Here is a 14,718-nt window from a genome sequence, read left to right as displayed (position 1 = left end):
GTCCCTCTGTGCCGACAGTGGGCCCTTCACCAGATGGATGCTGGATGAGGCTGCTTGTTTGATTCATTAATTAAAGTAATTGACGTCAACGATAATGTTGAAGTCATTTATAAAGCAAAATTGTCAAACATTCTCTAGTTCCTGCTGCAGGATTTGTTGCTTTTTGCTGTTTTATATAGTTACTAGTTGAATATCTTTGGGTTGTGATCTGCTGATTTGACAAAATGAGCAATTTGAAGTTGCAATTTTCACAATTATCTGACATATAATAGAATAAATGCTTCATCTATTAATCCAAAAAACAGGATTTCTTTTAGAACAATATGAATTTTGGTTAAAAGACTTAAAGGGTTACTCCAGGTATTGAGTTGATCTATCATAACTTTTAGTCCGTAATATGGGGGTCGAGCTTAAAAAATACTAGATCCTACATTTCCCATAATGCAACCATTAGTATCTTTTCATTCGACCCCTCTGTCTGGTAAATGTCCATGTCTTTCAAACTCTACACACCCAGTTTGTAATGTAGACTTTCTCCAAGTCCAAGCCAAGATAACCCTGATGACATCACCAGTGTTATTTTGTTAAGCTGGTGATGTCATCATTGTTTGTCATTTTGTTTAGGTTGAAAATGATTGAAAAATAATGGTATTATAGAAACAATATGGATGGATAAGAGCTGTGTTCAATGTGTTTAAGTTTGATGGTCTGTTGGTTGGACAAAACAGGAAATCTGAAGACGTCCCCATTTGGGCTCTGGGAAATTGTGATGGGCGTTTACTGTTGGGTAGTTTAATTTATAAGAAAAGCCTCATATTTTATAAGCTCTTGCCATGAAAAGAAAAGACTTGAGTACCTCAAAGGTGTATTTAAGTACAGGGCTCAGAGGGTAGAGCAGGTTGTCCACCAATCGGAAGGTCGGTGATACGATCCCCGGCTCAAGGTCACATGTCGATGTGTCCTTGAGCAAGACACTTAGCCCCAAATTGTGTAAATGAGTATTTCGATTAGATCAATGTTGGCATCTTAGCAGCCTCTGCCATCAGTGTATGTGTGTGAATGCTGACATGTAGTGTAAAGCGCTTTGAGTGGTCGGAAGACTAGAAAAGCGCTATATAAATGCAAGTCCATTTACCATTTACCTGAGTAAATGTACTTAGTTACATTCCATCAGGCAGGTAAATGTATGCTCACCTGTAAAAGTACTTGTGAGACAACTCCCTGATGGTAAATAGAATTTTCCAGCATTTGTTTGGTGTCTTGTGACAATTTTCAAACCCCTGCAGATACAGTAACTGACAGGTGGGACTATCACACTGTATACAGAACACCTCACTAAAAAAAAAGGAAATGTAAGCCGGACGTCCTGTTTAAAGGACGCTATCAATTTTCTATAGATTACAGAACAGACGGGCTCTGATTTTGCCTCTCATGTGTTTTTATGACTTGTTTTTAAAGACGAGCAGTGGATGAATGTTGCCGTTGGAATAGCCGCCTGCAGCACAGATGATATCACACAACTGTAATAATAGCAATTGCATATCTGAGGTCGGTCCTCCATTTGAAGCCACAGTGGCAGATGATAAAAGTGGGTCTTTTCTAGAGCTTGCTGATTGGCATTGATTACACAGTATCAGAGGATTTAACCTTGTATATGTATGTATGTTATAAATGGACTAATGATTTTAAATGAATGATTTGACAGCTGGTACTGAGACTGGTGTCCCTACAGTAATTGGCCTCTTGCAGCTGGATCAATATTAAGCAGTTATGTACATTCCATAAACAACATGACATAATGGTGATGTTTATGTGTAGTGTAGGAAGCTGAAGGGACGGAAGAGGAGACTAAATATCATAAGTTTAAGCGACAATATGGTGCTTTTAACTGCAAGCCCATCCTATTCTTCCGTCCTCTAAATGTACCAGGAGTATTTCAAGTTGGACGCCTCCAAAATAAAACGCCACTTCAGTTGATTTCATGCTGGTTTTCAGAACTTGTTGTAAAAGTGAGGCAGCACCTGGTCACAAACACCCACAGGCTTCCCTCACTTGCACTCGAGAGTTGTGGGTAATTTTGTTGAATCATCTGTGCGCTCCCAAGTGGTTCTCATTTCCTGGTTTACAAGTGCAGTAATGACATCAAATCTCATTGCTTCGGCTCGCTGTCATAAACAAACCGAAGGCTGACTGACGGCCTGTATATTTCAGCTGGTGCTGCCTTGGATGCTGCAGGTATTTATAGGAGACGGTTTCACGACAGCGCGCACGGTTGTTTAACCCGGATAGCTGACTCAGAGCACATCCTTATTTACTGTCCTGGCCCCGGGGCACTTTTCACAGGGTTAAACATATCTAACACTCGTAGCTTGGAGCCTCCCAGTGCTGCCGGGAGGGATTTTTTTTAAATTCTCATTAACATAAAATTAATCTTTAATCGTCCCTTTAGGGGAATTTCATCAGTTCACATCCTATACCCAAAAAGATAAAGAGATAAAAACCAAGACTGTTCCAGTCACCCGGCTAATTCTCTTACTACTATTAAGCTTCTATTTGTCTCGGTCATTACTCATAAGAAGGTTACACTCAAGGTTCTTAACTCTCTGAGACCCACGATCCCGACCGACTTTACCGTCTTTAAGAGGCTGTAGCAGGTTTTAGAGCTAGAGTGAGGATACTGGTATCCTATGAAACTAGAAGACCTTGCCAGGTTAGAGGGAGGGAGGCTAAATAACGCTCCAAAGTTAGGCTACATTTTGGTGAGGAAAAATTGGCATGGCCATTTTCAAAGGGGTTTCTTGACCTCTCACCTCAAAATATGTGAATGAAAATGGGTTCTATGGGTACCCACGAGTCTCCCCTTTACAGACATGTCCACTTTATGATAATCACATGCAGTTTGAGGCAAAAATTAAGTTTTTTGAATGCAGTATAAATGTGTTATTTTCGCCTATTCTAAAAACGTTGTGTTTGAATATTTCTGCATACTGGGGCATAAATTGGGTATCACTGTAAAGCTGAGACTCTTGTGTATCCAATGAGTCCAATTGTATTCATGTGTGATGATTTTAATCCCCATAGTAGCCATTTCATACAGTGTGACTATTTTTTATACCTTACTGTATAAAATGACCTGTGGTGACCTCTAGGATAATCACAGCCTCATGAAACTTTATAACCACAAACTAGAGACCTAGAGCATTCAGAGGATGGATGGCTTTCCTAGCTAGATTGACAATAAGGGGGTTTTCTAAGCTGTTTCCAGAACAGAAGTGCTCGCCATCCAATCACCGAAAAATGAAATTCTTGCAGAAATCTCCAAATGTCAAAAGTTTTTGACACCAAATCACAACATGGCTTTTTCTATGGTGTTCCTCAAGGTCTTGGTGTCTTAATGTGGTATTTTGGAGGGATTGTTGATCATTTTTTATCAATTCTCGAGTGGTAAAAAATTGTTAAATTTAGCACAACATTTTTGTAACAAATGGTATCAACCCAAAAATTGCTGCAATCACTTATGATACATAAGTGAGTATGGGGATGACCATCATATACTTCCATCATAATGTTTTATGCTCTTATACACATTTACAATTTATTTTAATTAATTAATTAATTCATGTTTATTTCTGATGCATGACTAGAACTACTTGACACACAGTGCTGAGCTGCATCTCAAATTAATCTTCAGGTTCCCAGCTTTCAGATGATGTACACCACTTACTATGTGACATCTATTGTTGACCTGCTATCTCCCCCTTAAGACCCCCTGTACCCCTCTAAAGAAGACAAAAACAGGTTTATGTGGGTCTCATTGTATGCTTCTCTATTTTGGAGGGAATAATTCTTATACAGCGTTAAGAATCTGGGCCTCTGAAGCTCTAAAGTTCTGCACTAAATGTGTGTGTGTGTGTGTGTGTGCATGGATCACATGCTCTTCATTCAAAATCCTGCAGATACCACTTTGTCATCAAGCTAAAAACAAGGCGTGTCTTTTTTGAGAGTTGATATTCTGGATAAACAATGTTGCAGCAAACATTTTTGCGATTGCACGTAGGCGGTGAGTGTGTTCATAGAAACGTGATGTGTGCAGTGTGTCTCGTGCTGATCACAGGTTTAAACTAAAGTCAGAGCCAAGAGAGACCTTGACTGCATACAGGAGCTAATCTGCTCTGAAACAAGGGGCCATGTTGACTCCTCTCTCCTCACTCCTTCCTCACTGCAGTTTACTGCACAACCTGAGCATCTGGATCTTTGTTATGGAGAGCATCCTTTTACTGTTCAATCAGTCTGATCAAAGCTGTAGCTGTGTGTGTGTGGACATATAGAGCACCTGTAATTGTGAGTGAGATCTGAGAGGAAAAAAATGTAAATGCCTAATCAACGCCGCCTGGATATCCAGCAGCCAATCAAAACTCCAAATGTACACATGATGAAACCAAACTGTGAACGAGCCTGAAGAGTGTGCGTGGGCGAATGTGTGGAGTTGAAGTGTGTGACCACAAATGGAGTAGTGTTTCAGTAGGTGTTGCAAATTGTGAATAGCCTGCAGTATGTTTGACGTGTGTGCGTGGGAGTCGGGACATCTGTGATTTAGCTGAGCTCAGTGTCATACTATAATGTATACATGCTCATGTGTGTTTTGTTCTTCACAGAGCTCCATGGAGTCTCCCAACCTGGAGTTTGAGTACGGAGACACAGACGCACTGACTGCTGAGCTTTCAGGTAAGACTGACCAGCTACTAAACACCAAATGATTAGAAAATCAATCGTGATGTCCCTGATAACTGCAACAAAAGCTTGCACCACATTTACTTCTCTCATACAGTAGTCGCTGCATTCAATGTACTTACTCTTTGTTAGAATGATACGATTTGATTTGGTTAAATAATAAATGTATGTAGTCTCAGAAGAAGTGATTGTGCTTTCATGTCTGCTTAAAACAAAAATTTGTTTTCCCATGCTGGGTTTATGTCATTTTTTTAGTCATGTTAGCAACAGGGCTGTAGTGATGGCAATGTTGATCCACCACTTTAGTCCAGACTGAAATATCTCAACAACTATTGGATGGATTGTCATGAATTTTTGCAGAGATATCCATGGTAACCTGGAGGATGAATCCCATTGACTTTGATGATCCCTTGACTTTTCCTCTTGCTCCACCGTCAGGTTGAAATGTTTCCAAAAGTTTATGACCAAATATCTGCAAAACTAATGACATTTCCGTCAGCCTAGCAAATGTTGGCATGCTAACATGCTAAAATATAATTTAAAAATTATACCGGCATAGGACAGCATGAAACTTCCGGGTCTGAAAAGTGAAGCAAATGCAGAAGTGCCTTAAACTTGCATTCTTTCTAATAGCCAGCAGGGGGCGACTCCTCTGGTTGTAAAAAGAAGTCTGATTGTATAGAAGTCTATGAGAAAATGAGCATACTTCTCACTTTGTTTATAAGTAAACATTGAAAACATGAGTTTATGGTCTCAATCGCTAGTTTCAAGTCTTCTTCAATACAGCATGATGTTCATTTAGTAAAGTATGGTCCCATTTAGAGTCAGATAGACCATAAAGCAGGGGATGCTTTAGAGGGTGGCTACCTTGTGATTGACAGGTCGCTACCACGGCGTTGTCCGGTCTGGGTGTTTTCCGTGTTTTTGTCATAGAACTTTAACCCTTTCACAGTGTGCTTTTAGCTCATGAAAGTTAATTGTAACATTTTGGTTGCCTAAAAATGTCTTATTCAGCATTCGCTTGTTCCCTCTCAACCCTCAACCCTCTCGTGTCACTTCTGGTTGCAAAAAAAAAACAAGATCGCGACAGCCAAAAACCACGATTGTGACGGCCAAAATGCCGAACTCGAGGCCTCAAAATGGTCCACAAACCAACGGGTGATTACGTCCACTTGTTATATACAGTATACGGCATAGGATCAGCACTTTAGTATTGTTTTTGTGAACATGTAGCTCATTGCACAACAGCGCTCATACAGTCTCACAGAGCCGTAGCAGGGCTGTAGACTCCTTTGAGCATAAATCTGGTTTGTCATGTGCCTTCATGTACACATCTGGCCCGGTTACTCGCTTGAATCTGTCCCGTTTGCACTTTCCATAGCTTTTATCCGATTCTCTTCTCATGTCAAACTGAGTCAGACTTAACAGCTAAATTTATGAATGGTTGACACAAGATTTCTTTCACAGCATTCCCGCAGTAACACCGCTGGTTCTACTTAGCATACAGACTACAATGTGCTATTGATTGGAAAAATATAATGCTGCATCTGCATTCCTCAGGTTTTCTTCAGCTGTTTTATGTTACAGTGTTATTCACTAAAACAAGACAATGAGCTGACACATGGCTGAAGGCACAGAACAAAATCTTCTTTTCCAGACATTGGACACATTGTATGACTAATGTTATGCGTAATCATAAGAACTATGATTATACAGTCAGAACTACCGAATTGTTCCAGCATCTGTGTATCTGGTAACAGCTCGTGCGTGACTTGGAGCTTGAATTATAAACGCCCGAAGACGCATAAATGACAGAAGAAGTGAAATCAACGATGCTGATAGATGTTTCTGATTGTACTTCAGTACAATAGTTTATTTCAAGTGTATAATTCAGACTGAAAATGATTGTTCTCCCGGTAGATTGCGAGCGGCAGCTGAGCGTTAGTCACATTGGCAAACACATAAACAGACAGACAGTCACAGCGGCTTTTCTAGCGACGGCTCCTCGGGGTCGAGGAGCGACGACTGCTCTCAGAACAGGAGGAGAAGCATGGCGACGTGACGAGTCGTTAGACTGTGCATGAAACACATGAGATCACCACTGAGGAGACAGGAGCTTGTCTGTTTTGGTTATGTAAGGTAGCGCGGTTTACCTGCAGGAGTGTACCTGTCTCCTGTTTCTAGTCTGTTCTGTTTAGGGCTGCAACTAACCATTTGTTTCATTACCGATTCATCTGTTTTATTAAAACGTCCAAAAATTGTGGAAAAAATCAACAGCAACTCCTCTCTTTGGAGAAGCTGTGACCAGAGAATGATTAGTTTTTGCTTGAAAATGATTTAGATTTATTGACCAATCTCTAATTCTGTTGCATCGTCTTCTGTCCACAGAGCTCTACAGTTACACAGAGGAGCCAGAGTTTGCCCTGAACAGAGACTACTTTGAGGAGGACTTCAGGAGCCATGGTACTGTGTCCATGTGTGAGTGTGAGATTATTAAGTCTATTAAATGGATAAGCTTTGCACATCCCTTAATGTGTTTAGATCACCTGTAGGGCAGGTGTGTCATGTGAAGAGTAAAAACTGAGTTGTCTGCAGTGTGTTTGAGGCACAAAATGGTGTCACAGATGCCCTCACTGATATGGCAACAGCAAAGTAGGGTCTTGGCAAACAGCCAGTCGTGTTGTTCATCACAGAGACATCGAGGTCTCCTCCAGCATCGTGACTTGCTGTTGACTGACAGAACGGGACGGAGTCCTTTTGTGTAGCTCTGAATGTCCCTGTTGGCCCCGGCTTAGTGCTCGAGTCCATAAGTGAGCTGGTGAAGGTTAACTAAACGAAATGTTCTCGACACCGTACACACATGATCAAATGTGTGTTGAAGGGAATTGCAAGTGAAATGAATAAATAAGGGTTGTCAATCGAAATGTTTAATCGCGATTAATCGCAAATTAATTGCACATTTTTTCTTATCTGTTGGAAATGTACCTTAAAGGGAGATTTGTCAAGAATTTAATACACTTATCAACATGGGAGTGGACAAATATGTTGCTTTATGCAAATGTATGTATATATTTATTATTGGAAATCAATTAACAACATAAAACAATGACAAATATTGTCCAGAAACAAACAATCATGTCCTGAAATCATAACATGGCCAACTTCAGCCCAACAGACAACAACAGCTGTCAGTGTGTCAGTGTGCTGACTTGACTATGTCTTGCCCCAAACTGCATGTGATTATCATAAAGTAGTCATGTCTGTAAAGGGGAGACTCGTGGGTACTTATAGAACCCATTTTCATTCACATGTCTTGAGGTCAGAGGTCAAGGGACCCCTTTGAAAATGGCCATGGCAGTTTATCCTCGCCAAGATTTAGCGTAAGTTTGGAGCGTTATTTAGTCTCCTTCCTGACAAGCTAGTATGACATGGTAGGTACCAATGGATTCATTGGGATTTTCTAGTTTCATATGATGCCAGTTTCTTCATTCTAACTTTAAAACTGAGCCCAATCCTGAAATCGCGAGTAGCGTTAATGCATTGAAGAAATTTGTGGCATTAAAACGAATTTGCTTTAACGTGTTATTATCGCGTTAACTTTGACGGCCCTAGGATAGAAGGGTAAAGTAAAGTATATTCCCATTACAGCGTTCAGCGTTGGTCGGTTCCATAACATTCGGACTTCAGCTTATATATTTCTATCATTTTTCCTTCCACTGAAAAATTCCCATAAAGTCAAATTGTTTTCCCAGGATTACAAAATTGTCCCTGTGATCATGAAACCGTTTCACCGCTCCAGTGCATTTCTGGACTTCACACTAAAAGCTGTAACAGGAGGTCAGTTCAGCTCAGTTTTCTCACCTCTGAAGTGCAACACAAGCCAGCGTTGCTCTTCGGTGTGCTGCTGTGTTTTTTTTTTTTAAACCGACCTGTGTGAGGCGAGGGTGACCAGGCACATCAAAGCTCCGCTCCTTTAAGCTGTTCAAAGAATGAATATCCCCACAGATGCACATGGGAGGACCTATCCTAACCATGTGATTTAATATTTGGTTACCAAGAACAAAGCAGCTTTTCCAACATGAGTTACTGCCAGACAAGAGATTATGCTGCAACACAATTTTTCTTTACCGGATATTTCTTGCATAGAAATGATTTGATTCTTAGTGAAATATTCCAATAAAAAGAGAGAATAAAGAATCTTAATTTCTTGTAATTGTCCCCCACATGGTGCATTTGTTTGCAACGGAGGCACCACAAATATCACTTTGAGAATGAGCAAGAAGCCATAAAGGTCTCAAGTCGCTGTGGCGTCTTTCCTTTCGGTCTAGGAAAAGAGCGAGACGTGCTTCATCCTCTTCATCTGTCACCTCCTCTCCGAGCTGAACGGTAATGAATAGCAGGATTAGATGAGAGCTCCTCCGGCTGCTGTTTTACGGAGATAGAGCACAGAGCTGCCTCTCTGCATTACGGCCTTTTCATTAGCGTGTGTGTTCAGACAGTGAGTGCTGTATGTTGTCAGAGGGTGGTTCTCCTCTTTGACTTGTGCTCTTTGTGTTTGTGTGTATATATATAACAGGACCACTGACAGTGTGCTCATCAGTGTTTTCCACCATAAATTCCCATTCAGTCACTCACCTAAATCACTGTGATTATCACGACACGTCTAATTTAAGCTCTTCCCTGAAGAAAAAGGAAGCTTTTTTAGGGACAGTGCTGAAATTAGAAAGCGTTTTTTGTTTTCCTGACTTGAGTAGACGGGGCGCTAGTCAGAGTATCTTAAGTAGAAGAAGCACTGAGCTCCGACGATCATGATGATGTTACGCTGCTTTAATGCCTATTACTGTCTGCGTAATCAAATGAAGAGTCTAAGAATAGAAGACTTACACTGTTAAAAAAAAATAGGCTTGAATCGTTGCCAGAGCAGGCCTGCATTTCAATTACTTGTAGTAGTAGCAGACTTTTTGTGTATATATGCTGATGCAGTGGGCCTTTTAACATAATGTTAAAAACTAATGACAGTCAGACACATCAAAGCAGCAGTCAGTCTCTATATTCACACATACAACATGATTACTGGGAATATCCAGATCAAGGTAAACGTTTGAAATGATTTGCAGTCACCCGATTTCTCGAACACACTGAGTTTGAATAATTTAATAGTGTACAGTATGTGAGATATGGGGGAGGAAGGCAGCAGATATGAGAAGCACAACATGACATGGAGAAAGTAAAGTACGCTCTGTTAAAGGAACAGATTGTAACTTTTAGGAGGATCTATTGGCAGAAATTCTACAGTAGAACGGACAAACCAAACACTGTTCATTTTTCCTGCTGGGGCCGGAGTCGATATTGCCGCCGCTCTCTCTCTCTCTTGCTTCACCACTCACTTCCCACATACACACACACACTGCCTCTGCTCCAAATGACCTACGCTACTCTTACAACAACTGGCTCTATAAAGGGCCATTCACGTTTTCACGTCGGCCACCGTAGTTCTCTTACACACAGGAGAGGCTTCAGTTCACCGCTAGATACTGCCAGATCCTACACACTGTTCCTTTAAGCCACAATCACACAAAGCAGATCTGCTGGTTACATTTTGTGCAACCAGACTGCTATAAAATAACCACAGATGTTGTTTTGATTAATGATTCTACACAGTTTCTTCTGCACATCAACAGGCGTATTTCCCAAACTGTCAGTGCGTCATGACGCGGATAATAATGCTCTAATAATAATAATAATAATAATGCGTTCTTTCTGATTCCACCCTGTGCCCAAGTGCGCCACAGGTGCGCCAAAGGGAGCCTGGCCCACGAAATTATAAAAAGTGGCACACTCCCAGCGCACTTGGCAAGGTGCACTGGCTGCACCGCTGGGTTCATGACTCACGAGCCTGCGGTGTCCTCTTGTGCGCTCAGAGCAGCAGTAACCATAAAGAGGTTAATAAAAAACAAACGCTCTGTGCAGAGAAAGTACTGACAGCTGCTGATTCTGAGGACAAGACGGGATGAACTATGAAGCATCATTAATAGCCTAACATGTTAAATAAAACAGCACACATTAAATGGTAATCAGCCCATTTTGCCCGATTCAGCAGCAGCTGAGCTTGTTGCAGGTTTAAAAACCCTCCGTCATATGTTATCAGTTTGACATTTGTTTTTCTCTGTGTGAGAAAATAGACTTGTGGTGTAAGAGCGTGAGTCTCACAGTCGACGTGTGAAGTGTTGGCAGCCCCCCTGACTCTCATAACTCTTTAGAACTCTCCATTTGTGCTACTGTTAGATTAGCATCTGTTTAGAGTTTAGCTACACGGCTCTGGGGAATCAAACCGTTCTCTCTTTGTCCTTGTGTTTCGTGTCCATCTCTACACTGTTAATAAAGGAAGAATGACAAAAATGACACACTGTGGAAACATGTTATAGTAGCCTACACTGAATTGTCTAATCCAGAGGAAGAAGATACTGAAAAAAGGGCTTCTGAAAATCACCTTGCTCGCTGTGTCGTCGTGTCCTTCCTGCAGCTCGAGGCAAGAGGTGGATCGAGCTGACGGTGGAGGAGCAGAGGACATATGTGATGAGGCTGCTGGACGCGCTGGAGGTGACGGACAGAGACAAGAGGCTGAAGGTGGCCAGGGCAATCCTCTACTTGGCTCAAGGTGCGTAGACCCAATACTGTACAACCAGCAGTAGGCATTTTGGCTCTGCTCTATCCTAGTGTCCTAGTAAGCCATGAAGTGTGACAGTGATTCAGCATGCACCGATACCAGAACGAAATGGAATTCAGCCATTATTGCTTTTATTTTGTCCACCTGTGCTTTTTCTACTGTCTATGTACCGTGCTTAACAGTTACTTTATGGCTGTAAACTGCTACACTTTTTACATTAACATAAATTAGCTTCTAAGGGTGCTTTCAAAAGCCAACATTTAGTCTGTTTTAATCAACCCTGGTGCGGTTCGTTTGGGCAGATGTGAACGCAGTAATCACGGTCTCGGACTGTTTCCAAGGGAACCAAAACGCAGGCTGCCTGTGTGGGCATTTGTTGACATGGACACAGGTAAACGACAGGTTAACACGAGTGGGAGAAGACTGACCTGGAATTTCTGCAGAAGTCCGATGTTTGCTTGACACCTGGTCCGAAGAGAACGTCCAGAATATTCTAAATAAAGTCCACAGAAATAGTGAATTTTATAAAAGCTTTGGAGATAAACTGAAGGAGAAGGGTTTTGTGCGCACAGGAGCTCAGTGCAGAGTCAAAGTGAAAAAACTACAACAGCAATACATCAAAGTCTGCGATTCCCTGCACAGTGAGATGGAAAAGATAAATTCTCTCCTTCGTACGCACCCTTCAGCAAATACATTTGAACAAGCCTTTAGGTTTATGCTCTGCACGTGATAATAGACGGTCCTTGCTCCTAATGTCAGCACAATGTATTTCATATATAGTATAATGTATGATTTATACAGTGTCAAACACCTGTTTTGTGAGAGAGTATATGATATATAAATCACCTGAAAAACCCAGAAGTGAAGTGCAAACAAATTGGAAACATGAAAAATGGGCACACAAAACAATCTAACACACCTCTTGTGTCCTGTTTTTCCCTCCAAACCTTTTTTCCCCAGGAGTGTTTGACGAGTGCGACACAGAGGTGGACGTGCTCCACTGGTCCAGACACAATGTCTTTCTGCTCTACGACATGGGCATCTTCACGGCGCTGCTGGAGCTGCTCAGCATGGAGATAGAGTGAGTAGGACACAGCGAATATGCTGGGGATGCTGTATATGAGCAGGGTTCACTGCCTGCCACTGGGTCTGCCACTCAGAAATTTTATCTGCCACTTTTGAAATCTCTGCGCTAACTGAAGGAATAACATTTTAGGTGTGATGTCATTCAATGTTCTATGTATTTTACATAAAAAACATTATACGCACGGTAAATTCCAGTGTTTGAATTACACCGTAGCTTCCGGGGGAGCCCTGTTTTTCAGGTTCCTAAATCTGGCAACTAGGAATCGATTCTCTATTCCCTTCTCCAGCGTTTTCCTTGCCTGCCAAAGTGGCAGAGTGGCCGGATGATTTCAGACCCTGTATATGAGCCTCTTCTTTGACACAAACAACAATGTCATAATGTCACTTTCACCTTGGATTTGCTTGATAAGATTACAGACTTGCTGCCGCTCATGTATTTACAATAGAGGGTAAATCATGAAGGGCAAGCAAACCAGAGGAATAGGCAGGGCACACCTTGCCCTTCAAAGTGCAAAACCGTTCTTATCTTTTTTTAAATGTGTTTCCCCCCCTTGGGCGAAGGCCTGCAGCAATAAAGGAATGTATTGTAGTCATGTTACTGAAAGGTCACAGGTTCAAGCCCTGAAAGAGTCAATGTTTCTCTCTCGCTTACAAGATCAGAATTCTCTTAGTATCCTCCCATGATTGAAGCTCTCGTCCTTCAGCACATCCACTTGTTCCCTCCCAAGGTTTATGGGGATAGAAAGACATTGAGAGAGAGGGGGTGGTGGGTGGACTGGAATGCAGGAATACAGTAAACACACCGTCTGTGATCCGCACTTCAAACCCTCCGTTGAGGACACGGTGCAGCACTGGCTCCTTCAAGTCGGCTTTGTTGCTGCCGGTGTCGGCTTCAGTTGGGATCCGGCGCTTCTTTGTTGTTACATAAGCTGCTCTGAGGCATCGTGGTGCAGTCTGGCCTATCAACACGCTGCACAGCGAAGCAGTGTAAGCAAACCAATCAGGCAAACAAACACATGGTGCTGCTTATACAAAAAGCATGAAGAGGGTATGAGTCTGTTTTTGAGTATGTATGCTTAAAAACTGGGTCATTATCATCATATTTTGGTCATTTTGAATGTGTATGCATAAACTGGCTCTTCTTTTTTTCAAATAAACCACTAAAATGCAGTTATTTACTTGTGTGTTTTGCGCGTGCAGTAACAACCAGGCGTGCAGCAGTGCGGTGAGGAAGCCTGCCATCTCTCTTGCAGACAGCACAGAGCTCAGGTAAGACCACATGACTCACAGCCTACTCCACATTCCTCTCACTTCACATAAGATGGAAAGCCAATAAGCACAAACATATCTTCCAGTTCTTCAATTTTATGACTCCCGCCCTGCTCTTATTCCTCAAAATTTCCCAATTCACTTCAATACTTCTCATTCTTACCTTTCTGTCGTCTGCACAAGGGCACGTTTACACACACACACACACACACACACACACACACACACACCTATTCAGCAAAATTTAATTATATTCTTTGTCCCTTTCCCCCTCATTCACTTTCTGCTTCTGCTTAATGGAATTGATTTTTTTAACAAAATAGGCTGAACATCCCTCCGCACACACACACACCCACACACACATATGCACACTCGTATGTTCCCACGTACACAGAGCTCCGTCTGTGCATTCCCCAGTCGCACACTAACAAATAATTACAGGCTTGAGGAGAAGATTTGCTCCTAATTGCTGCCACAAAATTGAAAACCATTATAGATATTTTGAACTGAGAGGCCTTGTTGAGCGAACAAAGCGTTTAATGCATAAAACACCGCCTGACTTACATCAGGTAATTGTGAATGGACGGTGCATTATTATCCTGTCAGAGAATACAAATTGTGTCTTCTCATGCTTGTATGCACAAGCAGGTTGCAAACAATCCTCCTCTGCTTCTTGCACTCCCCTCTCATTATTACTCATCATTTCATCCATCATGGTATTGTCTCTTGTACTTGTAGACCTTTCAGGCCATTATTATTATTGTTCAAGGCACCAGTTAAATACCTACCACACACACACACACCCACCCACGTATGGACAAGCTGAGAACTGTATGTTTTTCTTTTCTTTGCAGAGTGCTACTGAGCATCATGTACCTGATGGTGGAGACCATTAGAGTTCAAACGGAGGAGGACAGACCTGAGTGGAAAGCAGCAAGAGAAGCCTTCAAGAATGAGCTAGGTGT

General features: G+C 41.8%; 1 protein-coding gene across 6 annotated transcripts in view; it reads left to right on the top strand.

Moving 5' to 3' along the window:
* Window positions 1-14,718, top strand: part of strip2 (striatin interacting protein 2) — a 33,476-nt gene that overhangs the window by 3,001 nt on the left and 15,757 nt on the right. For 4 of the 6 annotated variants that reach the window (XM_074626403.1, XM_074626402.1, XM_074626400.1 and 1 more), the window contains exons 2-7: window positions 4,656-4,725; window positions 7,120-7,209; window positions 11,255-11,389; window positions 12,359-12,479; window positions 13,685-13,753; window positions 14,608-14,714. In XM_074626403.1, the coding sequence (XP_074482504.1) occupies window positions 4,656-4,725; window positions 7,120-7,209; window positions 11,255-11,389; window positions 12,359-12,479; window positions 13,685-13,753; window positions 14,608-14,714 (592 nt within the window). The remainder of the gene's footprint in view (window positions 1-4,655; window positions 4,726-7,119; window positions 7,210-11,254; window positions 11,390-12,358; window positions 12,480-13,684; window positions 13,754-14,607; window positions 14,715-14,718) is intronic. The other 2 variants (XM_074626401.1, XM_074626399.1) reach the window with 1 other exon arrangement.

Source organism: Sebastes fasciatus, chromosome 23 (assembly GCF_043250625.1).
Source record: "Sebastes fasciatus isolate fSebFas1 chromosome 23, fSebFas1.pri, whole genome shotgun sequence".
Taxonomy (NCBI): Eukaryota; Metazoa; Chordata; class Actinopteri; order Perciformes; family Sebastidae; genus Sebastes; species Sebastes fasciatus.
This window is presented reverse-complemented; position numbering and strand designations above follow the sequence as displayed.